The sequence below is a fragment of the Theropithecus gelada genome, chromosome 3 (genome assembly GCF_003255815.1).
Source record: "Theropithecus gelada isolate Dixy chromosome 3, Tgel_1.0, whole genome shotgun sequence".
NCBI classification, from domain to species: domain Eukaryota; kingdom Metazoa; phylum Chordata; class Mammalia; order Primates; family Cercopithecidae; genus Theropithecus; species Theropithecus gelada.
In genome coordinates this window covers 159,945,895-159,965,993 of record NC_037670.1, presented here as the reverse complement: position 1 = coordinate 159,965,993, position 20,099 = coordinate 159,945,895, and the positions used below count along the sequence as shown (strand labels likewise).

Genomic DNA, 20,099 nt, shown 5'->3' with positions numbered 1-20,099 from the left:
TCCTCCTCCCATATACCCCTTGCCATTTGAAATCCTCTCCCTTTCCTTAGAGGCACTCACTATCATGACTTTTATTACCTTTATGTGCATCCCTAAAATATAGTTTCCTTTGTTGAAATTTACATGACCAGCATCGTATACTTTGTCTTGCTGTTTTTGCTCAAATTATGTTTGTGAGATTCATCTGTGTTGTTACCTGTAGTTCTTCATTTTTATACAGTCATTATTACTTAAGATAGTTTTTCTTTCCCTTTTCCTCTCTCTCCTGTCCGTTTACTACTCCCATTCATGTGCTTAATGATGTTTCATATTTGTCTGAGGCTTTGTATTTTTTTCACTCTTTTTTTTTCCTCTCTATTCTTTGGATTGCATCATCTCTATCAGTCTGTCTTCAAGTTTGCCAGTTCTTTTTTCTGCCAGTTCAAATGTACTTTTGAGCTCCTCTAGTGACTTTTTCTACTCAGTGTTCAACTCCAGAATTTCCGTTTGGTTCTTTTTAATAATGTCTCTTTATCGATATTGTCTATTTGTTGTGATACTGTCATTATACCTTCCTTCTGCAGTTATGGTATCCTTTAGTTCTTTTGACATATTTATAATGGCTTTTTGAAGTCGGTTAAATTCATCCTCTGGTTGCTGTAGCAGGTAGTGGCTTTTGCCTTTATTTTTCTCTGGTATATGGGTTATACTTTCCTGTTTCTTTGCTGCTTTCTTTTTTTTTTTTTTTTTTTTTTTGAGACGGAATTGCTCTGTCTCCTGGGTTCAAGGAGTTCTCCTGCCTCAGCCTCCCTAGTAGCTGGGATTACAGGTGCATGCCACCACGCCCGGCTAATTTTTTGTATTTTTGGTAGAGATGGAGTTTGACCATGTTTACCAGGCTGTTCTCGAACTCCTGACCTCGTGATCCGCTCACCTCAGCCTCCCAAAGTGCTGGGATTACAGGCGTGAGCCACTGTGCTCAGCACTTTCCTATTTCTTTACATGGCTTGTAATTTTATGTTGGAAACTGAACATCTTGTAAAACATTGCAACAACTCTTGGTACTGATCTTTCAACCCCCTGCTCGTTTCCAGGGCTTGTTACAATTATTTGTTTATTTGTTTAGTGACTTCTCTTTCCCTATTTTAGTGACTTCTGTTTCCCCCTTGCAGTGTTTAAGCCTGTGGTGTTGCTCCTTAGGGGCACGGACTTGTGTATGCCCTCATGGCACCTGGCAGTGTTGGGCTGACAGTGTTTGGCAGAGCTTTCTTCTGTTTCTTTTTCTGACCACACCCAGCTTTTTATCTCCTCTGATTTCTGGCTGCTCTGCTGTCTTTAACAATACCCTAGGACATAAATTGCTTCTTAGCCAGATCCAAACAACTCTTGAGGTCATTGCACATACGATTTGTTCAGACCCAGGGGGTGCATCCCAGCTGTCTTATTCCCTGGTTCTCACCTGTAAACTAGCTGACCTACAGTTTAGCCTATAGTTTGAATCTCTTCCAAAATGCCTTTCACTCAACCTTGTGTTTGATATTGCCTTTAGGCTTGAACATCACACTCTTGCACACGAAGTCACTTCCTTTGGGAAAAGATTCTCAGCTATCTCTGGGAACATGTTAAATTATATGAGATACTTTGTATGCTGCTTTTGATTTAAATCTTAGAAAAGTAAAATACACATATTTTACTACATAAATAGCAAAGCGATAGAGAGGTAAACAGTCCTACATAGTTGATTTTTCTGTATAACGGCAGTTTAACCTTTAATGAGAGAGGCTTTTAAAAGTTGTTAGTTAGGTAGATAGATTTCTAAAACATAAGTAAGCTTTTCTTGCTTCCTAAAGGTAATACAGTCCTGAGTTCTATAGTATATGAATATTCATGGTAGATATATGTTGGTACTTTGGCACCTAATTTAAGAGGGGAAATTAAGTATTAGTGCTGATATTTAAACTTTTTCACTTAGCACACTGTTGATAGCTACTGTTTAGTCTGTTTTCTGTCTTTGTATAGTTCATGCAAATAACATGCTTTGTGAAATGTATCTAACAGAAACAATGGACAACTTAAAGTGCTGTTTCTTATTTTCGAAGGTTGTCATTTACAACAGACATGTAACAAATAATTTATTCTTTCTTTTACATATTCATCAAATGTGTGAATGCTTAGTATTTACTGGAAGCCATGTTGTAGCTGTGTGGTATACTGTCATAAATGTGATGCACCAGGTAATTTCTGCCCTCCTAAAGTTTCCATTCTAGTGGGAACAGACTAATTAGAAAAAATATATAGTTTATAATTTTATGTATATATTGCATGTATGTTTTTTTTTTTTTCTTTGAGACGGAGTCTCGCTCTGTCGCCCAGGCTGGAGTACAGCGGTGCAATCTTGGCTCACTGCAACCTCCGCCTCCCAGGTTCACGCCATTCTCCTGCCTCAGCCTCCTGTGTAGCTGGGACTACAGGCGCCTGCCACCACGCTCGGCTAATTTTTTTTTTGTTTTGTGTTTTTTAGTAGAGACGGGATTTCACTGTGTTGGCCAGGATGGTCTCGATCTCCTGACCTCGTGATCTACCCGCCTCAGCCTCCCAAAGTGCTGAGATTACAGGCGTGAGCCACCGCACCCAGCCATATTTTTCTTTTTTTGACTTTTTTATTGTGGCAAAATATATGGAACATAAACATTTACCATTTTAACCATTTTCAAATGTGCAGTTCAGTGGCATTAAGTACATTCACTTTGCTGTATAACCATCACCACTGTCTGTTTCCAGAAATTTTTTCAGCATCTCAAACGGAAACTCTGTACAATTAAGTAATAACTCCCCATTCTTCTCCCCCAGCCCCCTAGTAACCTTGATTCCACTTTCTGTATCTTTGAATTTGTCTATTCTAGATACCTCATAAAAGTGAGATCAGGCTGGTCATGGTGGCTCATGCCTGTAATCCCAGCACTTTGGGAGCCCGAGGTGGGAGGATCACTTGAGCTCAGAGTGCAAGACCAGCCTTTGCAACGCAGGGAGACCCCATCTATATAGATATTTAAAAAATTAGCCGGGTGTGGTGGCACACGCCTGTGGTTCCAGCTACTCAGGTGGCTGGGGTGGGAGGATTTGCTTTATAAAGCCCAGAAGTTTGAGGCGAGGCTGCAGTGAGCTATGATCCCACCACTCACTGCACTGTAGCTTGGGTGACAGAGTGAGACCCTGTCTCAAAAACTAGAAACCAAAAGTGAAAACATAAAATATTTGTCTTCTTGTTACTGGCTTATTTCACTTAAAGCATAGTGTTTTCGGGGTTCATTTATGTTATAGCATGTATCAGAATTTGATTCCTTTTATGACTGAATATATTCTAATATTCCATGGTATGGAGATACCACATTTTGTGTATCCCTCCATTGATGGACACTTGGATTACTTCCCATTTTTTGGCTATTGTCAAGAATACTGTTAGGAACACTGGTGCACAAGTATCTGTTCAAGTCGTTTCAGTTCTTTCAGTATACACCTAGGAGTGAAATTGCTGGGTCATATGCTGATTCTAAGTTTAGCAACCACCAAACTATTTTCTGTAGTGGCTGTACTGCCTTACATTCTCGTGTATTATTGTTTTTTGAAACAGAGTTTCACTGTGTCGCCTAGGCTGGAGCGCAGCAGTGCCACATCATGGCTCACTGCAGCCTCTCCCTCCTGGCTCAGGTGATCCTCCCACCTCGGCCTCCTGAGTAGCTAAGACTACAGGTGTGCACTACCATGCCTGGCGAATTTTTGTAGACATGGGGTTTCATCATGTTGCCCAGGCTGGTCTGGAACCCCTGGGCTCAATCGATCTGCCTGCCTCAGCCTCCCAAAGTGCTAGTACTGTGAGTGTGAGCCATTGCGTCCAACCTTTCATGTATTCTTATACATATCTTTTGAACAGGACCCTAAACAGAAAACCATGTATACAGCAACACTTTATAAGTGATAAGACACTTTCAAACATAATTTTGAGTGTGTGATTTTATTTTGTGTACTTACTGCATGGTATGTGAGATTTTTGGTGATGCAGGAGCATTATTACACATGTCAGAGTTACTAGTTACAGTTGATGTAGAGAAGAAGAACTCAAGTAACAGGGTAAAAATTTGCCACAGAATTTAACTTTTTAAAAAGTAATGTCGTTTTATTCTTTGGGCATTTGCACTCTACTCCCAAGTGTACATAGCTCCAACATCAGTAATCATGACTTCTGTCTTACCATGTTGGAAAGGGCATGAGTTTTGAAGTTGGGTCCTATTTTTGAATTGTATCTTTAACACTCTAGCTTCAGTTTCATATTTTATAAAGGGTTTAGTGTGTTCTTGTGAGGATTGGATCGTGTATATGAAAAGGATTCTTTTTTGTTTGTTTATTTTGCGACAGGGTCTTGCCCTGTTGCCCAGGCTGGAGTGCAGTGGCATGATCTAGGCTCACTGCAACCTCTGCCTCCCAGACTCAAGCAGTCTTCCCACCCCAGCTTCCCAAGTAGCTTGGACTACAGGCGTGTGCCACCACTGCAGCTAATTTTGTTTTCTTTTGGGTAGAGATAGGGTTTCGCCATGGTGCCCAGGCTGGTCTTGAACTTTTGGCCTCAAGAGATCCATCTGCCTTGGCCTCTGAAAGTGCTGGAGTTACAGATGTGAGCCACCATGCCTGGCAGAATTGTTGTTGAGACAGGGTCTCACTCCATCACCCAGGCTAGTGTACAGTGGCGTGAACATGGCTCACTACAGCCACGACCTCCTTTGGTCAAGCAATCCTCCTGCCTCAGTCTCCCAAGTAGCTGGGACCATAGGCACACGACACCATACCTGGCTAATTTTTAAAATTTTTCATAGAGACAAGGTCTCCCTGTGTTGCCCAGGCTGATCTTGAACTCTTGGGCTCAAGTAGTCCTGCTACCTTGGCCTCCCAAGGTGCTGGGATAGCAGGTGTAAGCCACTGTGTATGGCTAAAAATGAATAATTTTTTCCCCTGCAAAATTAATTCTAAGGACTTCCGCACCCCATTCAGGAAATCATTGGCTTTTTTTGCCTTTTTCATTTAAAGAGATATTTTATTTCTATGTCTTACAACGTTTTAAATCTTATTATTTCAACTCATTATTTTATGTTATGTTATGTTATGTTATTTGTTTTTGAGACAAAGTTTTTGCTCTTGTTGCCCAGGCTGGAGTGCAGTGGCACAATCTCGGCTCACTGCAACCTCCGCCTCCTGTGTTCAAGCAGTTCTCCTTTTTCAGCCTCCCAAGTAGCTACGATTACAGGCATGTACCACCATGCTCGGGTAATTTTTTTGTATTTTTAGTAGAGACAGGGTTTCACCATGTTGACCAGGCTAGTCTTGAACTCCTGACCTCAGGTGATGTGCCCACCTTGGCCTCCCAAAGTGCTGGGATTACAGGCATGAGCCACTGCGCCGGCCTTTTTAGTTTTAATTTTAATATTAGTTGTCTGGCTTATGAAGTAAAATTATTCTCTAAATGAAAATTTGGGCAAGGGTATTTTGGAGAGTCAATTTCAAAGCTTATTTTAAAAGCTTGGTTCAGAGGGGTACTATAATACATTTAGGAAATTGCTCTATACTTGAAATTCCCTAAAAGTTTGTGTTTCTTCATTATTCAGATGAGTACATCAAATTCTAGAGCTTTTGAATTTCTTATCCAAGATCATATAGTTACTTTGTGAAAGAGATGAGTCAGTCAACTCTTTGACCTTGTATTGCAGTATTCTACCACATCAGACTACCCTCCTCCTACCTTTTACTATTTATGAGATTACTTTTGGCAGCCGGCTTCTGTGGCTTCTCTCCATGGTGCTAGAAGTGCACAAATGTACTTACTTTTGTGTTAACTATCTAAAGGATTTCTTGCTCCTTTGACCCTTTTTGTTCCTCTAAACCTCCTACTAAACTGAAAGATATATATTCTTGTAAGCTTTTTTAAAATTAAAAAGCAGATAGAAACAATCAAAAAGCAAAACCTCAGTATATCATTTTTTATTTATAGTAATTTACCTTCTAGAAAGCTTTTCTGTTCATAAGCCCCAATGTATTGTTTCCTTCCCAACATTCCATAAATTACTTCACTAAAACTCTAATAACCTGTAGTTAAATAAATGATATCTTAGAATCAAAGGTATTAGAAGTGTAGATAGCACCCTTTGATTATTTCAGTTTACTTTTCTGTTATTGGAACCTATATTTGAGTCTGTGTTTTCTACAGGTACAGTTTTGGGATGTTTAAAGTTGGAGGACCTATTAGAAGTCAGCTTTAAACTCCTAACTGTATATATGCTGAAAAGTGATAGTGGCAAATCTGGGCATTTCTTTTTTTTTTTTTTTAATTTTGTTTTGAAATATAGATTCACAAGAAGACACTATTTCATTGTATTTTTCTTCTAATTATTAGCAAAAGTGAGAAGTAATTTAATTTTTCTAAAGGAAATGAAAACAATTTTCCTCTTTTTTTAAAGGGCCATTTGAATTGTGAAAAAAATACATTTTTTGCAGCAATTTAGATAACATGGATTTTTCTTTAAAAAATTAGTAGTCTCCTAACTCCATTTTGTCTTTTGTGAAATAACAACATTTTGGTGTCTAAACCTCCATATGTCTATTTTCTTAGTGAAATAAATTAAATATATACACATACAGGGTTTGTATATTTTTATGAAAGTAATTGTATATTCATACTTGCTGTTCTTTAAAAAGTATAACTAGAATAGACATTCTGATCAACATACCTTATATCATAATTACTTAATGATTTTCCTATTAATGGACGGTATACTGTTTGCAGCTTTCTACCCCGCCCCCTTTGTTTTTTTTTTTTTTGAGACAGAGTCTTGCTCTGTCACCAGGCTGGAGTGCAGTGGCACGATCTCGGCTTACTGCCACCTCCGCCTCCTGGGTTCAAGCAGTTCTCTTGCTTCAGCCTCCCAAGTGGCGGGGAATACAGGCGTATGCCACCATGCCCAGCTAATTTTTGTATTTTTAGTAGAGGCAGGGTTTCACCATGTTGGCCAGGATGGTCTCGATCTCTTGACCTTGTGATTCACCTGCATCAGCCTCCCAAAGTGCTGGGATTACAGGTGTGAGCCACCACACCCGGCCTGCAGTTTTCTACTCTTATAATGCTGTAGAACATAGCCAAACACTTGGCTATGTTGGTGTCACTATTTATGTAGGATTGATTCTTAGTTAGGAGGTGGTATAAGGGAGTGGTTAAGAGCACAGATTATCTAGGGCTAAAACTTCATAGAAGGAATCCAGGCTGTACTAATAAGTGTGTAACTTAAGGCAAAGTAATGTGTTCCCATTTCCTCTTTTGAAAGAGGGACTAGATCATTGATCCTCTGTACTTCTCTACTTTGGGTAAAAACTAACTTCTTTGACAGGCTAGATGGGGTTTAAAAAAAAAAAAAAAAAAAGAAGTTACCTGGCTGTTAACTAAAGAGATTGATCATTTTTTTTCATGTATTTTAATCACTTGTAATTCTTCTGTGAACGACTTACCGTTTTCTTGTCTTTTTTTTTTTTTTAACTTGTCTTTGTCTTACTGCTTTGTAGGATTTCTTTATACATTCTGAACATTAGCTTTTCTTTATATGTAGCAAACGTATCTTTTACTCTGATGCTTATCTTCAATTTTATTTATATTTTCTTCTTTCCATGTTGCTAAGTTGATTAGTTGATTGCCTCCTTTTATGACTTGTGAATTTTTGTTTTGCTTATGAAGGCCTTTTGTATCCCAAGATTAAAAAAAAAAAAATTCTGTTTTTTTTTCTTTAACACTTCAATAATTTATTGATCACTAGATCATTTGGGATTTTTTAAAATTGCAGTATTAAATTATATACTATTTTTTTCTTCAAATGGATAGCCCAGAGTCCCATCACTGTTTATGAAATGGTCCAGCCTTCCCAACTTGAGTTATACATTTTATCAAATATTAAAATCTCATAAATTCACGAGTCTGTTTCTAGATTTTTCTAATTTTGAGACAGAGTCTCACTCTGTCACCCATGCTGGAGTGCGGTGGCACAATTATAGCTCACTGCAACCTTGAACTCTTGGGCTCAAGCGATCCTCCTGCCTCAAGCCTCCCAAGTAGCTAGGATTACACCACCATGTGCACCACCATGCCCAGCTAATTTTAAAATTTGTTATAGACATGGGGGCTTTGCTATGTTGTGCTGGTCTTGAACTCCTGGCTGGAGTTGAACTCCTGGCCTCAAGTGATCCTCCTGCCTTGGGCTCTCAAAGTCCTGGGATTACAGTCATGAGCCACTGTACCCAGCTATATCTAGATTGTTTTTCTTTGCTCTTTTGTCTATTTTTGTACTAATAGGAAATTATTTAAATTACTGTAGCTTTATAGTATAATTTAGTATGTGATAGGGCAAATTCCCACTTTTTCCCCCAGAAGCTTCAAAATGATTCTCATGCATTTATTCTTGTATGTAACCTTTAGGATCAGTTTGTCCAATTATGTGAAAAATTACCACCATGATTTTGGTGGGATTACTATAGAATTATAGATTAGTTTGGAGGCTCTCAGATTTTAACTTAAAATGGTGATTTCAACCTAACCTTTTAATCTAACAGTGACTTTAGCCTAAACTGTTACCTGAAAATTTAAAACTCCCCATAATCTAAAAAGTTATGTTTTTTAACTTTTCAAAAAATGTTTGTGATATGAAGGTCTATTTGTTCCCTTCTTTCTTCCTGTTTCTTGTAGGCTGTTTGTAGTATTACCATAGGAATACTTTTGTTTAACACATGTTTTTCAGAAGTTTTCATTGGCATATTATTACGTAATTAGTTGTATAGTTAAGGTCTATGGTTCTGTGGCATCCTAGTTTTTCTGAGTTTTAACCTATATTTTCTGTGTCAAGAGTTTGATGTTAACATGTAACTGTAGATGACTGAGGTCTCTTGTTTTCATTTGATTCGTTTTATAAATTGTGACAAACTTCAGAATAGTTTAATAGTCTTCTAGTTATGTGGCAATATTACTAGGTTTTAGGTCAAAGATGAGACAGTTAAGAGTGCAGTTTTACCTTATTTATTCCCCTAAAATGTGTTACGATTAGTGCTATAGGCTAGTACTAAATGTTTTATCAAGAAAAAAGGAACTTCTTTTATATTTACATTGAATCTAAAATATTAATGATGCCAGGCCTTTTGTTTTGGTATTCAAAAATTTTCAGAAATCCATTCTCAAAGCCATTTCAGGTTGATAACAGTAGTTGCTCAGTCAGTTTTTTCAACTTTTTTGATAGTGTGACTCTTAATTGTTGACTGTGCCATTTTTCCAGTAGTAAACAATGTATTTTGTTTCTTCTCATGCAGGTCATCAGAGTCCTACATTTTAGCTTTCAGTGCTGAACTTCCTTCTCCCTTAAATTATTATAAACTTTTGCTGCTGTTTAATAAACGTGAAGATGTCTCGCAGTCCTGACGCGAAGGAAGACCCTGTGGAGTGCCCTCTTTGCATGGAGCCCTTGGAGATAGATGATATCAACTTTTTCCCTTGCACCTGTGGCTACCAGATTTGCCGATTTTGTTGGCATCGAATTCGCACTGATGAAAATGGGCTTTGTCCTGCATGTAGAAAGGTAAATACTTCAAAATAACTTCACAGTGATTTGTTTTAATTGTATAGTTTTTCCTGCCATGTATATGAGCAAGTGAATTTAAAAGACTGTGCAAACCTCACCTGATTATCTTATTTTATCATGTATATTATTTTAAGACATAATAAGGTGGAAAGAACACTGCACTGTGAGTCAGGGCCATGTCTTGGCTTTGTTTACTAGCTGTATGATCTTTGTAAAGTCATGTAACCTCTCTGATTGGCCTTTAGTTTGTTGTTGTTTTTATCCGAGGAGAAAGACATGGTCAGGGATGCTTACTGCTTAAGAAAATTAAGAATAGAGAGGTAATGGATTTGGATAGGGTTGCATGAAATTAGAAAAACATGTTATATTACATGTGGGAGGAAATTCACTTCAATTTTCTAGTACAAAATAAGAGAGAAGATGTTTACTAAAGAGGGTTAAAATGACAGAGAAATCCTGGTTCAGAAGATAATAATTGCTCATTTCTTGAGCCCTTATAGCAATTTTAGGCTGGTATTGATATTCCCATTTTACACTCAAGGAAACAGGAGCTTAGAGAACTTATCCAGAGTCATCAACTTGTGAGTAGTAGGTAGGAAGTTTGGAATTCAGATATATCTTTTGAGTCTATATAGTCCATTCTGAACTATTGTATTATTGAAAAGCCCCTCCTAACTTTAAAAATCTGTTATTTTTAATATTCTGTGAGTTTTATTGTTTTGATAAGCACCAGCAACACAATTACAGTATAGTGAATTAACTACCAGGATAGGTAGGACTGCTGCATATGTATTTTGAAGGACTTTATTTGTGACCTTAGGGATTAATGCAAATATCTGCCACTTTATTATGGAATTTGCCTTTTCTTTAATGTTTGTATAATTTAAACTTTATTTTCTAGTTACGCATTTCAAAGACCTCTTGTGTTCATTACTGTCAAATTTTGAGAAAGCTGAAATGTGCTTTAGATATCTAAAATTTAAAAAATAATCTACCTCTCAGTTTTCTTATCTGAGAATTTGTGGTAAATCTCAGAAGGCGGTGCATTGTTTATTTATCATTAGATTTTAAAGATTAATCCAGTGGGTATGTATATGTATTATATGAATAAAAAGTTAGGTCTATTTCAATGTTAATGTAGTTTATACATTTATATAGTTACATATATATTGTATATATAAGATATATAATGTGTGTATATAATTTGCATATGTAATATTTCACATAGTTAATATAGTTTAAGAAATGTGAATGGAAAGGTAAATGAAAACCCTAACATTAGCTTTGGGCAAAATCTATATAAATTTTTGTTTATGAATTTTAAACAATTATATTTTAGAAATTGGTTCCCAGTCTTTCCATAAGAAGACAATCATATTGAACTATTTCATCAGAAGTAATGACTTTCAGGATTGCCCAAGACTCTAAGGATTGTAAATTTGTTGGCTTCATGTGTTTATCTTTTTCTTTTCTTTTTTTTTCCCCTTTGGGATGTTACGAAGTCACCTTAAAAGGACCAATTATTAAATTGTCATTAGAGAAAAATAAGTTATTTGGGGAAATTACAAAGAAAACTATTTCAGTCTTAAGAGATTACCTAAAATTACTTCAAGTCCTTAGAAAGTTAAAAAAAAAAAAAAGATTTTAAAGGTAAAAACAGTATAACTTTAGCAACACTTGATATGAATAAAAGGGTGTCCTGGGAATACCAGAAAGTGTGAGGAATCTCTGAAAGACAAGAAGGATGTTGGAATCAATTTCAAGGAGGAAGCATTAGATCAGCTCAAGAGAAAACTGCTTAAAAAAAAAAAGGAATGACAGTGCCTCAGGATCCTAGGAAACATATCAGTGTAGTTGGTCGAGTATGGTCTCAGAGCAGCCTTATGGGCCTACCCCCTTTTTTGTACCATGTAGCAGAGACAGATGCCCTCTAATTAAAACAGTGATTATAAATTTGAATCAGAGCCTTAAGGTTAATGGAAGATTCTGGAGGAACTAGGAGCTTCTATGCCTAGCAGATTACCTGTCTAGCAATATGTCTTTGCTACAGTCACAAAGGAGAATCTTGCAGTAAACAGAAATAGCATTTATAGGCAGATTACCAGGATTCTCACATGTAAAGATGTACAAAAGCAAAGAATTAACACAGATTTGAGGAAAACCAACATCATGAAAGAGAAGCACAAAAATCAGTAAATAGAAGATCCTAACACAGGAAACAAAACAGAAAGACATTTAAAACTATCATTGGTACCTTTCAGAAAGGAAAGAGAGAATGGCATATTCATGTAGAAAGACTATATTTCCTTATGAAAAGAACCAATTAGAGAGATCTTGAAAAAGCTTATAGATGGCCTGAAAAGCAACATTTTAAGAGCAAATTGGTAAATTGGAAGCTTGTGCTGAGTGAGTTTTTATTGAAGAATATAATGCAACAAGAGAAAAAATTGAAAGCATGAAAGAAAAGCAACATAGATCCACAGGTTCTAATCTCTGCTGGGAGCAGTCTCAGAGGAGTGAACTAAAAATGAATAGGAAGAAATAATCAAAGAACTAATAGAAGAAAATTCCTCTTAGATTAGAAAGACCCTGTGAGTTTGAAGCAAGATGACTGAAAAAGATCAATATCTGTTTATGTAATTGTGAAATTTTAGAACATCTGGAATAAAGGGAAAACTTTAAAAGCTTGTGAGAGATAAATATTTAGAATACAAAAGAACAAGGCTAAAATTAATGCCAGTATTTTCATTTTACAATTATAGAAAATAAACTAATTGATAAATTTATTTTCCCAAATTTTGAGGGAACGTAACTTTGAAAGGAGAGCTCTCAATTTTATTAATGTGTAAAGGCATAATAAAACATTTTCACACATGCAAAGATTCATGAACTTTATTATTCATGAACCACTATACAAACAAATGGAGAGTTGAGGATGACTGCAAGGTTTTGACTGAACACCTGGAAGTAGAGAATGGCCATAAACTGAAATGGGGAGGACTTCACCAGGAATAGACATTTGAGAAGATCAGAAACTCAGTTTTAGACATGTTAAGTATGAGATTCCTCTTAGAAATCTAAGTGGAGATATTGCGTAGACAGTTGAATGAATGTACATTTCTGGATTTCAGGTAAGATTCTGGTATGGAGATAAAGATTTGGGGGTCAGTTAGCATATAGTATGTTATTTATAATATCATGAGACTGGATAAGATCATGAATTGACAAGATAAAAGATTGTCTAAGGATAAGCACTAAAACTTTCCAACAGTTACAGAAAAAAGAAATCCAGATTACAGAGGTCTAAGACAACCTCCTTTTAGGGTCTCCAAGTTAAATCTTTAGCTGAGATGGTTATTGTTATTAGGCCAGGAATAATTTTTTGGTTTCTTGTTGACTTAATCACATATCCTAGAACCTCTCCTTGGTCTCCTGATCACCAGACTTTTTATTGCAGGCAGCAGAGAGTCTTGGAGTCTGAGACCTGGCCTAGTCTTGCCAGAGAATATGCTCAGCATAGCGCAAGATAAATATTATGAAGTTGCCTGTGTTGGTCGGAGTCGGGCAAGTCTTTGGTCTCTGGAGGCCATCTACAGTGGTTGTGTTAACACAGAGGAAAACCACAGTGTTGCTAGAGACCTAGAGAGGGTCATGAAACTACCATTTACATGTAACCCAACCCTGCAGAGAGCGGGTCTACAGAAGCCATGCTGTGAGATGGCATATTGAAATGATCTGAAGAAACAAGTAGGGAGCTAGTTGAATCAAGCTCCTGTTTTTGGTCTACAATATGAAATGTGCCTGTTTTGCAGAAAGTTTATCTTAGCTTTAATATTTTTGAAAAGCAGGGACAGCCAGGTTTTAAAAACCAAGAGAGGTTAGTGTTCCTGTTTGGTCGTAGCTGCTAAACACAGGCACAGGCTACTTGGTTTTTTTCTTAGACTGCTTTTATGTGTCCTTTTAGTGCAGCATTTCCGAGAAAGCTACTGGTAGAAACAGCAGATATGGGAACATAGGTGGTGCACTGATGTGGCATTATGTATTGATTCCCATGGAAACCAGAGACTATACAAGGAAATGAGAACTTCAACAGAAGTATTATTATTTTTGTTTCAGAAATAATAGAAGATAATGTATCTATGAAACAAAAACAGGATGGTGGTTTGGACATGGTGGCTTATGCCTATAATTCCAACATTTTGGGAGGCCGAGGTGGGAGGATTGCTTGAGGTTAGGAGTTTGAGAGCAGCCTGGGTAACATGGCGCGGTCTAGTCTCGAATAACAGTAAGAAAGATTAGCTGAATGTGGTGGCACATGCCTGTAGTCCCAGCTATTTGGGAGGCTCAGGTGGGAGGATCGTTTGAACCCAGGAGGTTGAAGCTACAGTGAGCCATGTTCATGCCTGTGCACTCCAGCCTGGGTAACAGAGCAAGATACTACCTCAAGATAAAAAAAAAAAAAAAAAAAAGAACAGGATGATATAAAGAAGAATATTCAGTGAACAGTAACCATTGTTACTGAAAATTAAAATATAATAACAAAAATAATTGAAGGAAAGCATTGGAAGATGAAGTTGAGAAACAAAAAGCAAAAGAGATGAAATATTTGGGAGAAGAGATTAAGTTCATTTGAGAATCAATCAAGGAGGTCAAATACCAAACAATTAAGTGCTCTAGGAAGAGATCACAGTGATACAGAGGGGAAGTAATCATCCAAGAAAATGATTGAAGAATATTTCCCAGAAACAAAGAATATATTTTCAGATTGAAAGGGCCTATCAAGTGTCCAGCACAAACTTTTTTATTTTGAAATACCAGAATACCAAAGACAAAGAAGTTCTACAAGCTTCCACAGAGGAAAAAAGTAGATCACATGTTAAAGAAAAGGAATTCAGATTGTTTCAGACTTCTCAATAGCAAGACTTCAAGCTAGAAGACACTTCTGAAGGAGATTAATTTTCATCTTCGGATTCGTATCTGCTCAACTGTTAAGTGTGAAGGTACAAGAAAAGACATTTTCAGACGTGAGAGGCCTCAAAATTTTTTTTACCTTCCATGCATTCTCTCTCAGGAATCTATTGGAGGATGTGCCCCACCAACATGAAGGAATAAAGAACAGAGAATCATGGGATAAAGGAAACAGGAGATCCAACGCAGGAGAGAAGCACCTGGATTCCCGAAATGATGGGGAAGGATGACAGCTGTGCCCAAGGTAAAGAGGGCAACTAGTCCAAAATGCAACACATCAGAAAACTCCAAGAGGGATTTGTAGAAAAAGATAAAATTAAAAGAATACTTGGTGTTCCAAAAGAGAAATGTCTTGTGAGGCCATTTTGCCACTTGGAAGAGATTTGATGGTTGAATTAGTAATAAACACCTAAAAATCTAACCAGACAAAACAGATTAACTCTAGGGGAAACAAAAAGTTGTACAGAAATGAAAAAGCAATCATACTATGCTACAGTGGCTCACATGTGAGGTAGGGGTCATGATATATATATTTTTTCCTATGCTGATATTCTATTGTTGCATCATTTGCAGAAAAGACTGTCCTTTTGCTCTTGATTGGTTTTGAAATCTTTCTTGAAAGTCAATTGCCCATAGATGTATAAATCTAATACTAGCATCTATATTTGTCCATTGATGATTATATCCATATGCTCATACCAAACTCTCTTTATTACTGTCATTTTTGAAACCTGGCATGACAAGGTTTTCAACTTTGTTACTCTTTTTCTAATTTATTTTGGGTATTCTAAGTACTTAGCATTTGCACATAAATTTTTGAATCAGTTTGAGAGTTTCTACAAAAAGCCTACTGGGGTTTTGATGGAGATTACATTAACTGTATAGACAGATCATTTTGAGGAAAAATGACATCTTAAAAATGTTGACTCCTTTAGTTCATGAATAAGGTATATCTTTACATTTTTCTAGGTTTTAAAATTTCTTTAGCAATGTTTTATAGTTTTCAGTATACATAATAGTACAGCATGTTTTGTTATATTTATCCATATTTTATGTTTTTTGAGTTATGGCACATGATATTGTTTCTTTCTTTTTGAGATGGAGTTTCACTCGTGTCGCCCAGGCTGGAGTGCAATGGCGTGATCTTGGCTTACTGCAACCTCCACCTCCTGGGTTCAAGCGATTCTCCTGCCTCAGCCTCCCGAGTAGCTGGGACTACAAGCGCGTGCCACCACACCTGGCTAATTTTTTGTATTTTTAGTAGAGATGGGGTTTCACCATGTTAGCCAGGATGGTCTTGATCTTGTGACCTTGTGATCCACCCACCTCGGCCTGCCAAAGTGTTGGGATTACAGGCGTGAGCCACCACGCCGAGCCCAATATTGTTTCTAAAATTTCATTTTCCAGTTGTTTATTGCTAATGTACCACTTTTGAATGTTGACCATCTGTATCAAGAAACCTTGTTAATTAAATAGGTTTCCGTTCCAATCTCTTTCCAATCTCTGCTTTTAAAAATTTTATTTAGTGACAAGGTCTTGCTCTGAAGTAGAGCCTGTGCCAGGCTATGAAGTACAGTGGCACAAATATAACTCACTGCAGTTTAGAACTCCTGGGCTCAAGCAGTGCTTCTGTCTCAGCCTCCCCAGTACGAGGGACTGTAGGCATGTGCCACCATGCCCAGCTAATTGTTTAAAATATTTTTTTGTAGAGGTCTTGCTATGTTTCCCAGGCTGGTCTTGAACTCCTGGCCTCAAGCATCCTTCCACCTCAGCCCCCTCCAAAATGCTGGGATTATAGGCATGAGTCACTGCTCCTGGCTCTGTGTTTTTAAATTCTTTTTCTTGCCTTAATTCTACTGGGTAACTCCTCTAGTGTTTAATGTTGAAAAGAAGTGATAAGAAAGATACTTTTGTTCTCAATCTTAGCAGGAAAGCGTTAAGTATTACACCATTAAGTATGTTGCTGTCTGTGCATTTTTTGGTCTGGTCTTTATCAGGTCGAGGAAGTTTTCCTTTATTCCTAATTTGCTGAGAGATTTTATCATGAATGGTGTTGAATTTTGCCCAATACCTTTGTTGATACATTTGAGATGGTTATACTTGTTTCTCCCTTTATTCTGTTGAAATGGTAACTTATGTTTTTTGGTGTTTTTAAAGCTACAGGGTCTTGGTCTATTGCCCAGGGTGGAGTACAGTGGCCTGATTGTAGCTCACTGCAGCTTCAACCTCCTGGGCTCAAGTGATTCTCTTGCTTCAGCCTACCAAGTAGCTGGGACTACAGGTGTGTGTGCACCACCACACCTGGATAATTAAAAAAAAAATTTTTATCTTTGCAGAGACGGGCTCACTATGTTGCCCAGGCTGGTCTTGAACTGCTGCCCTCAAGCATTCCTCCTGCCTCAGCCTCCTAAAGTGTTGGGATTATAGGCATGAACCACTACATCTGGCCTATGTTAATTTTTGCATCAGCTTTTCCTCTCAAAGATAAACCCTACTTGATAATGAAGTATTACCCTTTTTATATTCAGTTTGCTAATATTTTCAGAAGATTTTTGTGTCTGTGTCATGAAGGGTGTTTCTTTGTAGTTTTGTATTATTTTCAGTTTTGGTATCAAAGGAATACTGTCCACATAAAATGAGTTGGGAAATGTTTCCTCATCTTCTGCCTTCTGAAAGAATTTGCATGTCATTGGTATTCTTTTTTTATTTCTTTTCTAAATTCATTATTGGCGTGGACTCTACTAGGTATCTTTGTTGGAAAGACACCTGTGAAAACTAGCTATCACAGTACTCCTCTATGTAGACCTCTGGAATTCTTTCTGGGCTAACTCCATTTTTGTGGTATTTTGCCCCCATAAATTTCTGTCTCAACTTCTTCTAATTTTTATCACTGTCTGTCTCCTCCATTCATTATGACTTTTGGACCCAGTACCAGGATCTGGTAAGTGCTGGAAGAGCAGAAAGCTGGGATAGTTATGGTATTCGTCTGTTTTATTTCTTTTTTCTTAGAGATCACAGTCCTGCTGTTCATTGCCTGTTTCTTCAGTGTCTGAAAATAGTTATTTCCTGTATTTTGTCTAGTTCTCTAGGTGTTTTTTTTTATTTTTATTTTTTATTTTTTTTTTTTGAGACGGAGTCTCGCTCTGTCGCCCAGGCGGGAGTGCAGTGGCCGGATCTCAGCTCACTGCAAGCTCCGCCTCCCGGGTTTACGCCATTCTCCTGCCTCAGCCTCCCGAGTAGCTGGGACTACAGGCGCCAGCCACCTCGCCCGGCTAGTTTTTTGTATTTTTTAGTAGAGACGGGGTTTCACCGTGTTAGCCAGGATGGTCTCGATCTCCTGACCTCGTGATCCACCCGTCTCGGCCTCCCAAAGTGCTGGGATTACAGGCTTGAGCCACCGCGCCCGGCCTCTAGGTGTTTATGATGCTAGGACTAGTCTGTTACTTCCATGGCTGGAAGTGGAAGTGTGTAAATAACATTTGCATTTTATAATAATATAATCCTGAATATTGCCCTAACTAAAGTTATGATAGAAATTAGAAAGTGGACTCAGGATGTTTGATGAGGGAAACTGACAGAGCTAAGTTTTCAAGTTGCATAATGTGATGAAATTTAAAACTGAGAAATCAAGAAGTAGCCATATGAATGTATTATTTAGAGATACGGTAGAAAATGACAAAGAATCATCTAAAAGAGTCAACATGATTATTTCTAGGGAGAGGCAACTGGTTGCAGAGGAGGAGGGAAAATGGGGGACTGCTCTTTTTCCTAACAAAACTTGTAGAACCGATTTACTAGAAGCATATTCAAGAAAAATATCAATGAAAGGAGGGAAAAATGATACAGTGGGCAAATGGAAATCATAGGAAAGAAGATATAATAGTACTGATATTAGTCATAATGAAATTCAAGATCAAACATATTTTAAAAGGGCAAAAGGTCCACAAAGTCATGAATCTTTATTCACTTAACAGTACAGCTTTGAAGTATATTGAGCCATTATAAACCCCAGGAGAAACTGACATCCGTATTTATAATGGAGAGACTTCACCTTCTGTATTTTAGAAATAGATGAAGTAGACAATAAAAAGAAAATGGAGAATATGAATAACAGAATTAGCAAGATGTGTGTGTGTGCGTGTGCACGTGTGTGTGTATAACTTTGTACAGATAAATTTGTCACAATTTTAAATACAAGAGCTGTGGTCAAAAAACAGGCCACAATGGAAAAATTAGCCAGTTCCAAAAAGTAAAACTCCCTTGTGTATTTTAAAAATTTATCCTCCTTGGGAGACTTTTTAAATCTGTGGGCTGTTGAATTTCCTTAGTTCAAGATAAAAATTAAGCTATTATTTCTTCAGATATTACCTTTGTTCTCTTTCTTCTCCTCTGTGACTCTGACTAAATATTTTTCAGATTTTTTTTTCACTGTCTTCTATGTCTCTTAATCTCTTTTCTGTATGTTCTTTCTCCTTAATGCCTTAGTAAATGATTTATTCTGATCTGTCCTCATATGTGAATAGTTTCTTTTGGGTCCAATCTGCCCCTAAATATGTCCATTGAGTTTTAACTATTGGTTTTGTGTTTTCCATTCTTTTTTTTTTTTTTTTTTTTTTTTTTTGAGACGGAGTCTCGCGCTGTCGCCCAGGCTGGAGTGCAGTGGCCGGATCTCAGCTCACTGCAAGCTCCGCCTCCCGGGTTCACGCCATTCTCCGGCCTCAGCCTCCCGAGTAGCTGGGACTACAGGCGCTGCCACCTCGCCCGGCTATTTTTTGTATTTCTTAGTAGAGACGGGGTTTCACCGTGTTAGCCAGGATGGTCTCGATCTCCTGACCTCGTGATCCGCCCATCTCGGCCTCCCAAAGTGCTGGGATTACAGGCTTGAGCCACCGCGCCCGGCCAATGTTTTCCATTCTTAGAAAGTAATGTTTGCTCTTTTTTTTTTTCTCTTGCTGTTATTTTTAAATAGATTATTATACCCCGTAAGTATTTTCAAGGTTATATGCTTTTTAAACAGATGAGCATTATTTTTAAAAAAAAATCTTTGCCCAGTAATTCCAGTGGCTGAAGTCTGTGGGCTATGTTTCTGCTCATTGTTGCTCATGTTGTATTTCTTTGTGCTTGGTTAATGTGGCTGCTTCTTTGTTGTTGTCATTGAGAAAATTATTTGTAAGGTTCCCCAAGGACTGGCGTGGATTTGCTCCTCTCTAGAGAGGCTTCAATTTGGCTTCTGCTGGGTAAGCATTGGCATTACGGCTGCCATGTGCTTAAAGGTTTTTGGTCTAGCCAAGCTATATATCTCCATGCTGCAACTCTTCCCTAGGGTTGACTTCAACAATTTCTCCAGGATGATTTTCCCCTACGTACTTTTCCTTTTTTCTTACCTTATTCTGACCTTTCTGTAGTTTGTTCTTACCCTGAGACTATCCTCCGGTTTGTAATTTGTTCTTATCCTGAGCCCACCATTTGGAGGTCGACTGTATCTCAGCTTATCATGAG

General features: G+C 37.6%; 1 protein-coding gene across 6 annotated transcripts in view; it reads left to right on the top strand.

The window, feature by feature from the left end:
- Nucleotides 1–20,099, top strand: part of CNOT4 (CCR4-NOT transcription complex subunit 4) — a 143,992-nt gene that overhangs the window by 56,831 nt on the left and 67,062 nt on the right. For all 6 annotated transcript variants that reach the window (XM_025379960.1, XM_025379958.1, XM_025379962.1 and 3 more), the window contains exon 2: nt 9,364–9,629. In XM_025379960.1, the coding sequence (XP_025235745.1) occupies nt 9,456–9,629 (174 nt within the window). In that variant the 5' untranslated portion in view covers nt 9,364–9,455. The remainder of the gene's footprint in view (nt 1–9,363; nt 9,630–20,099) is intronic.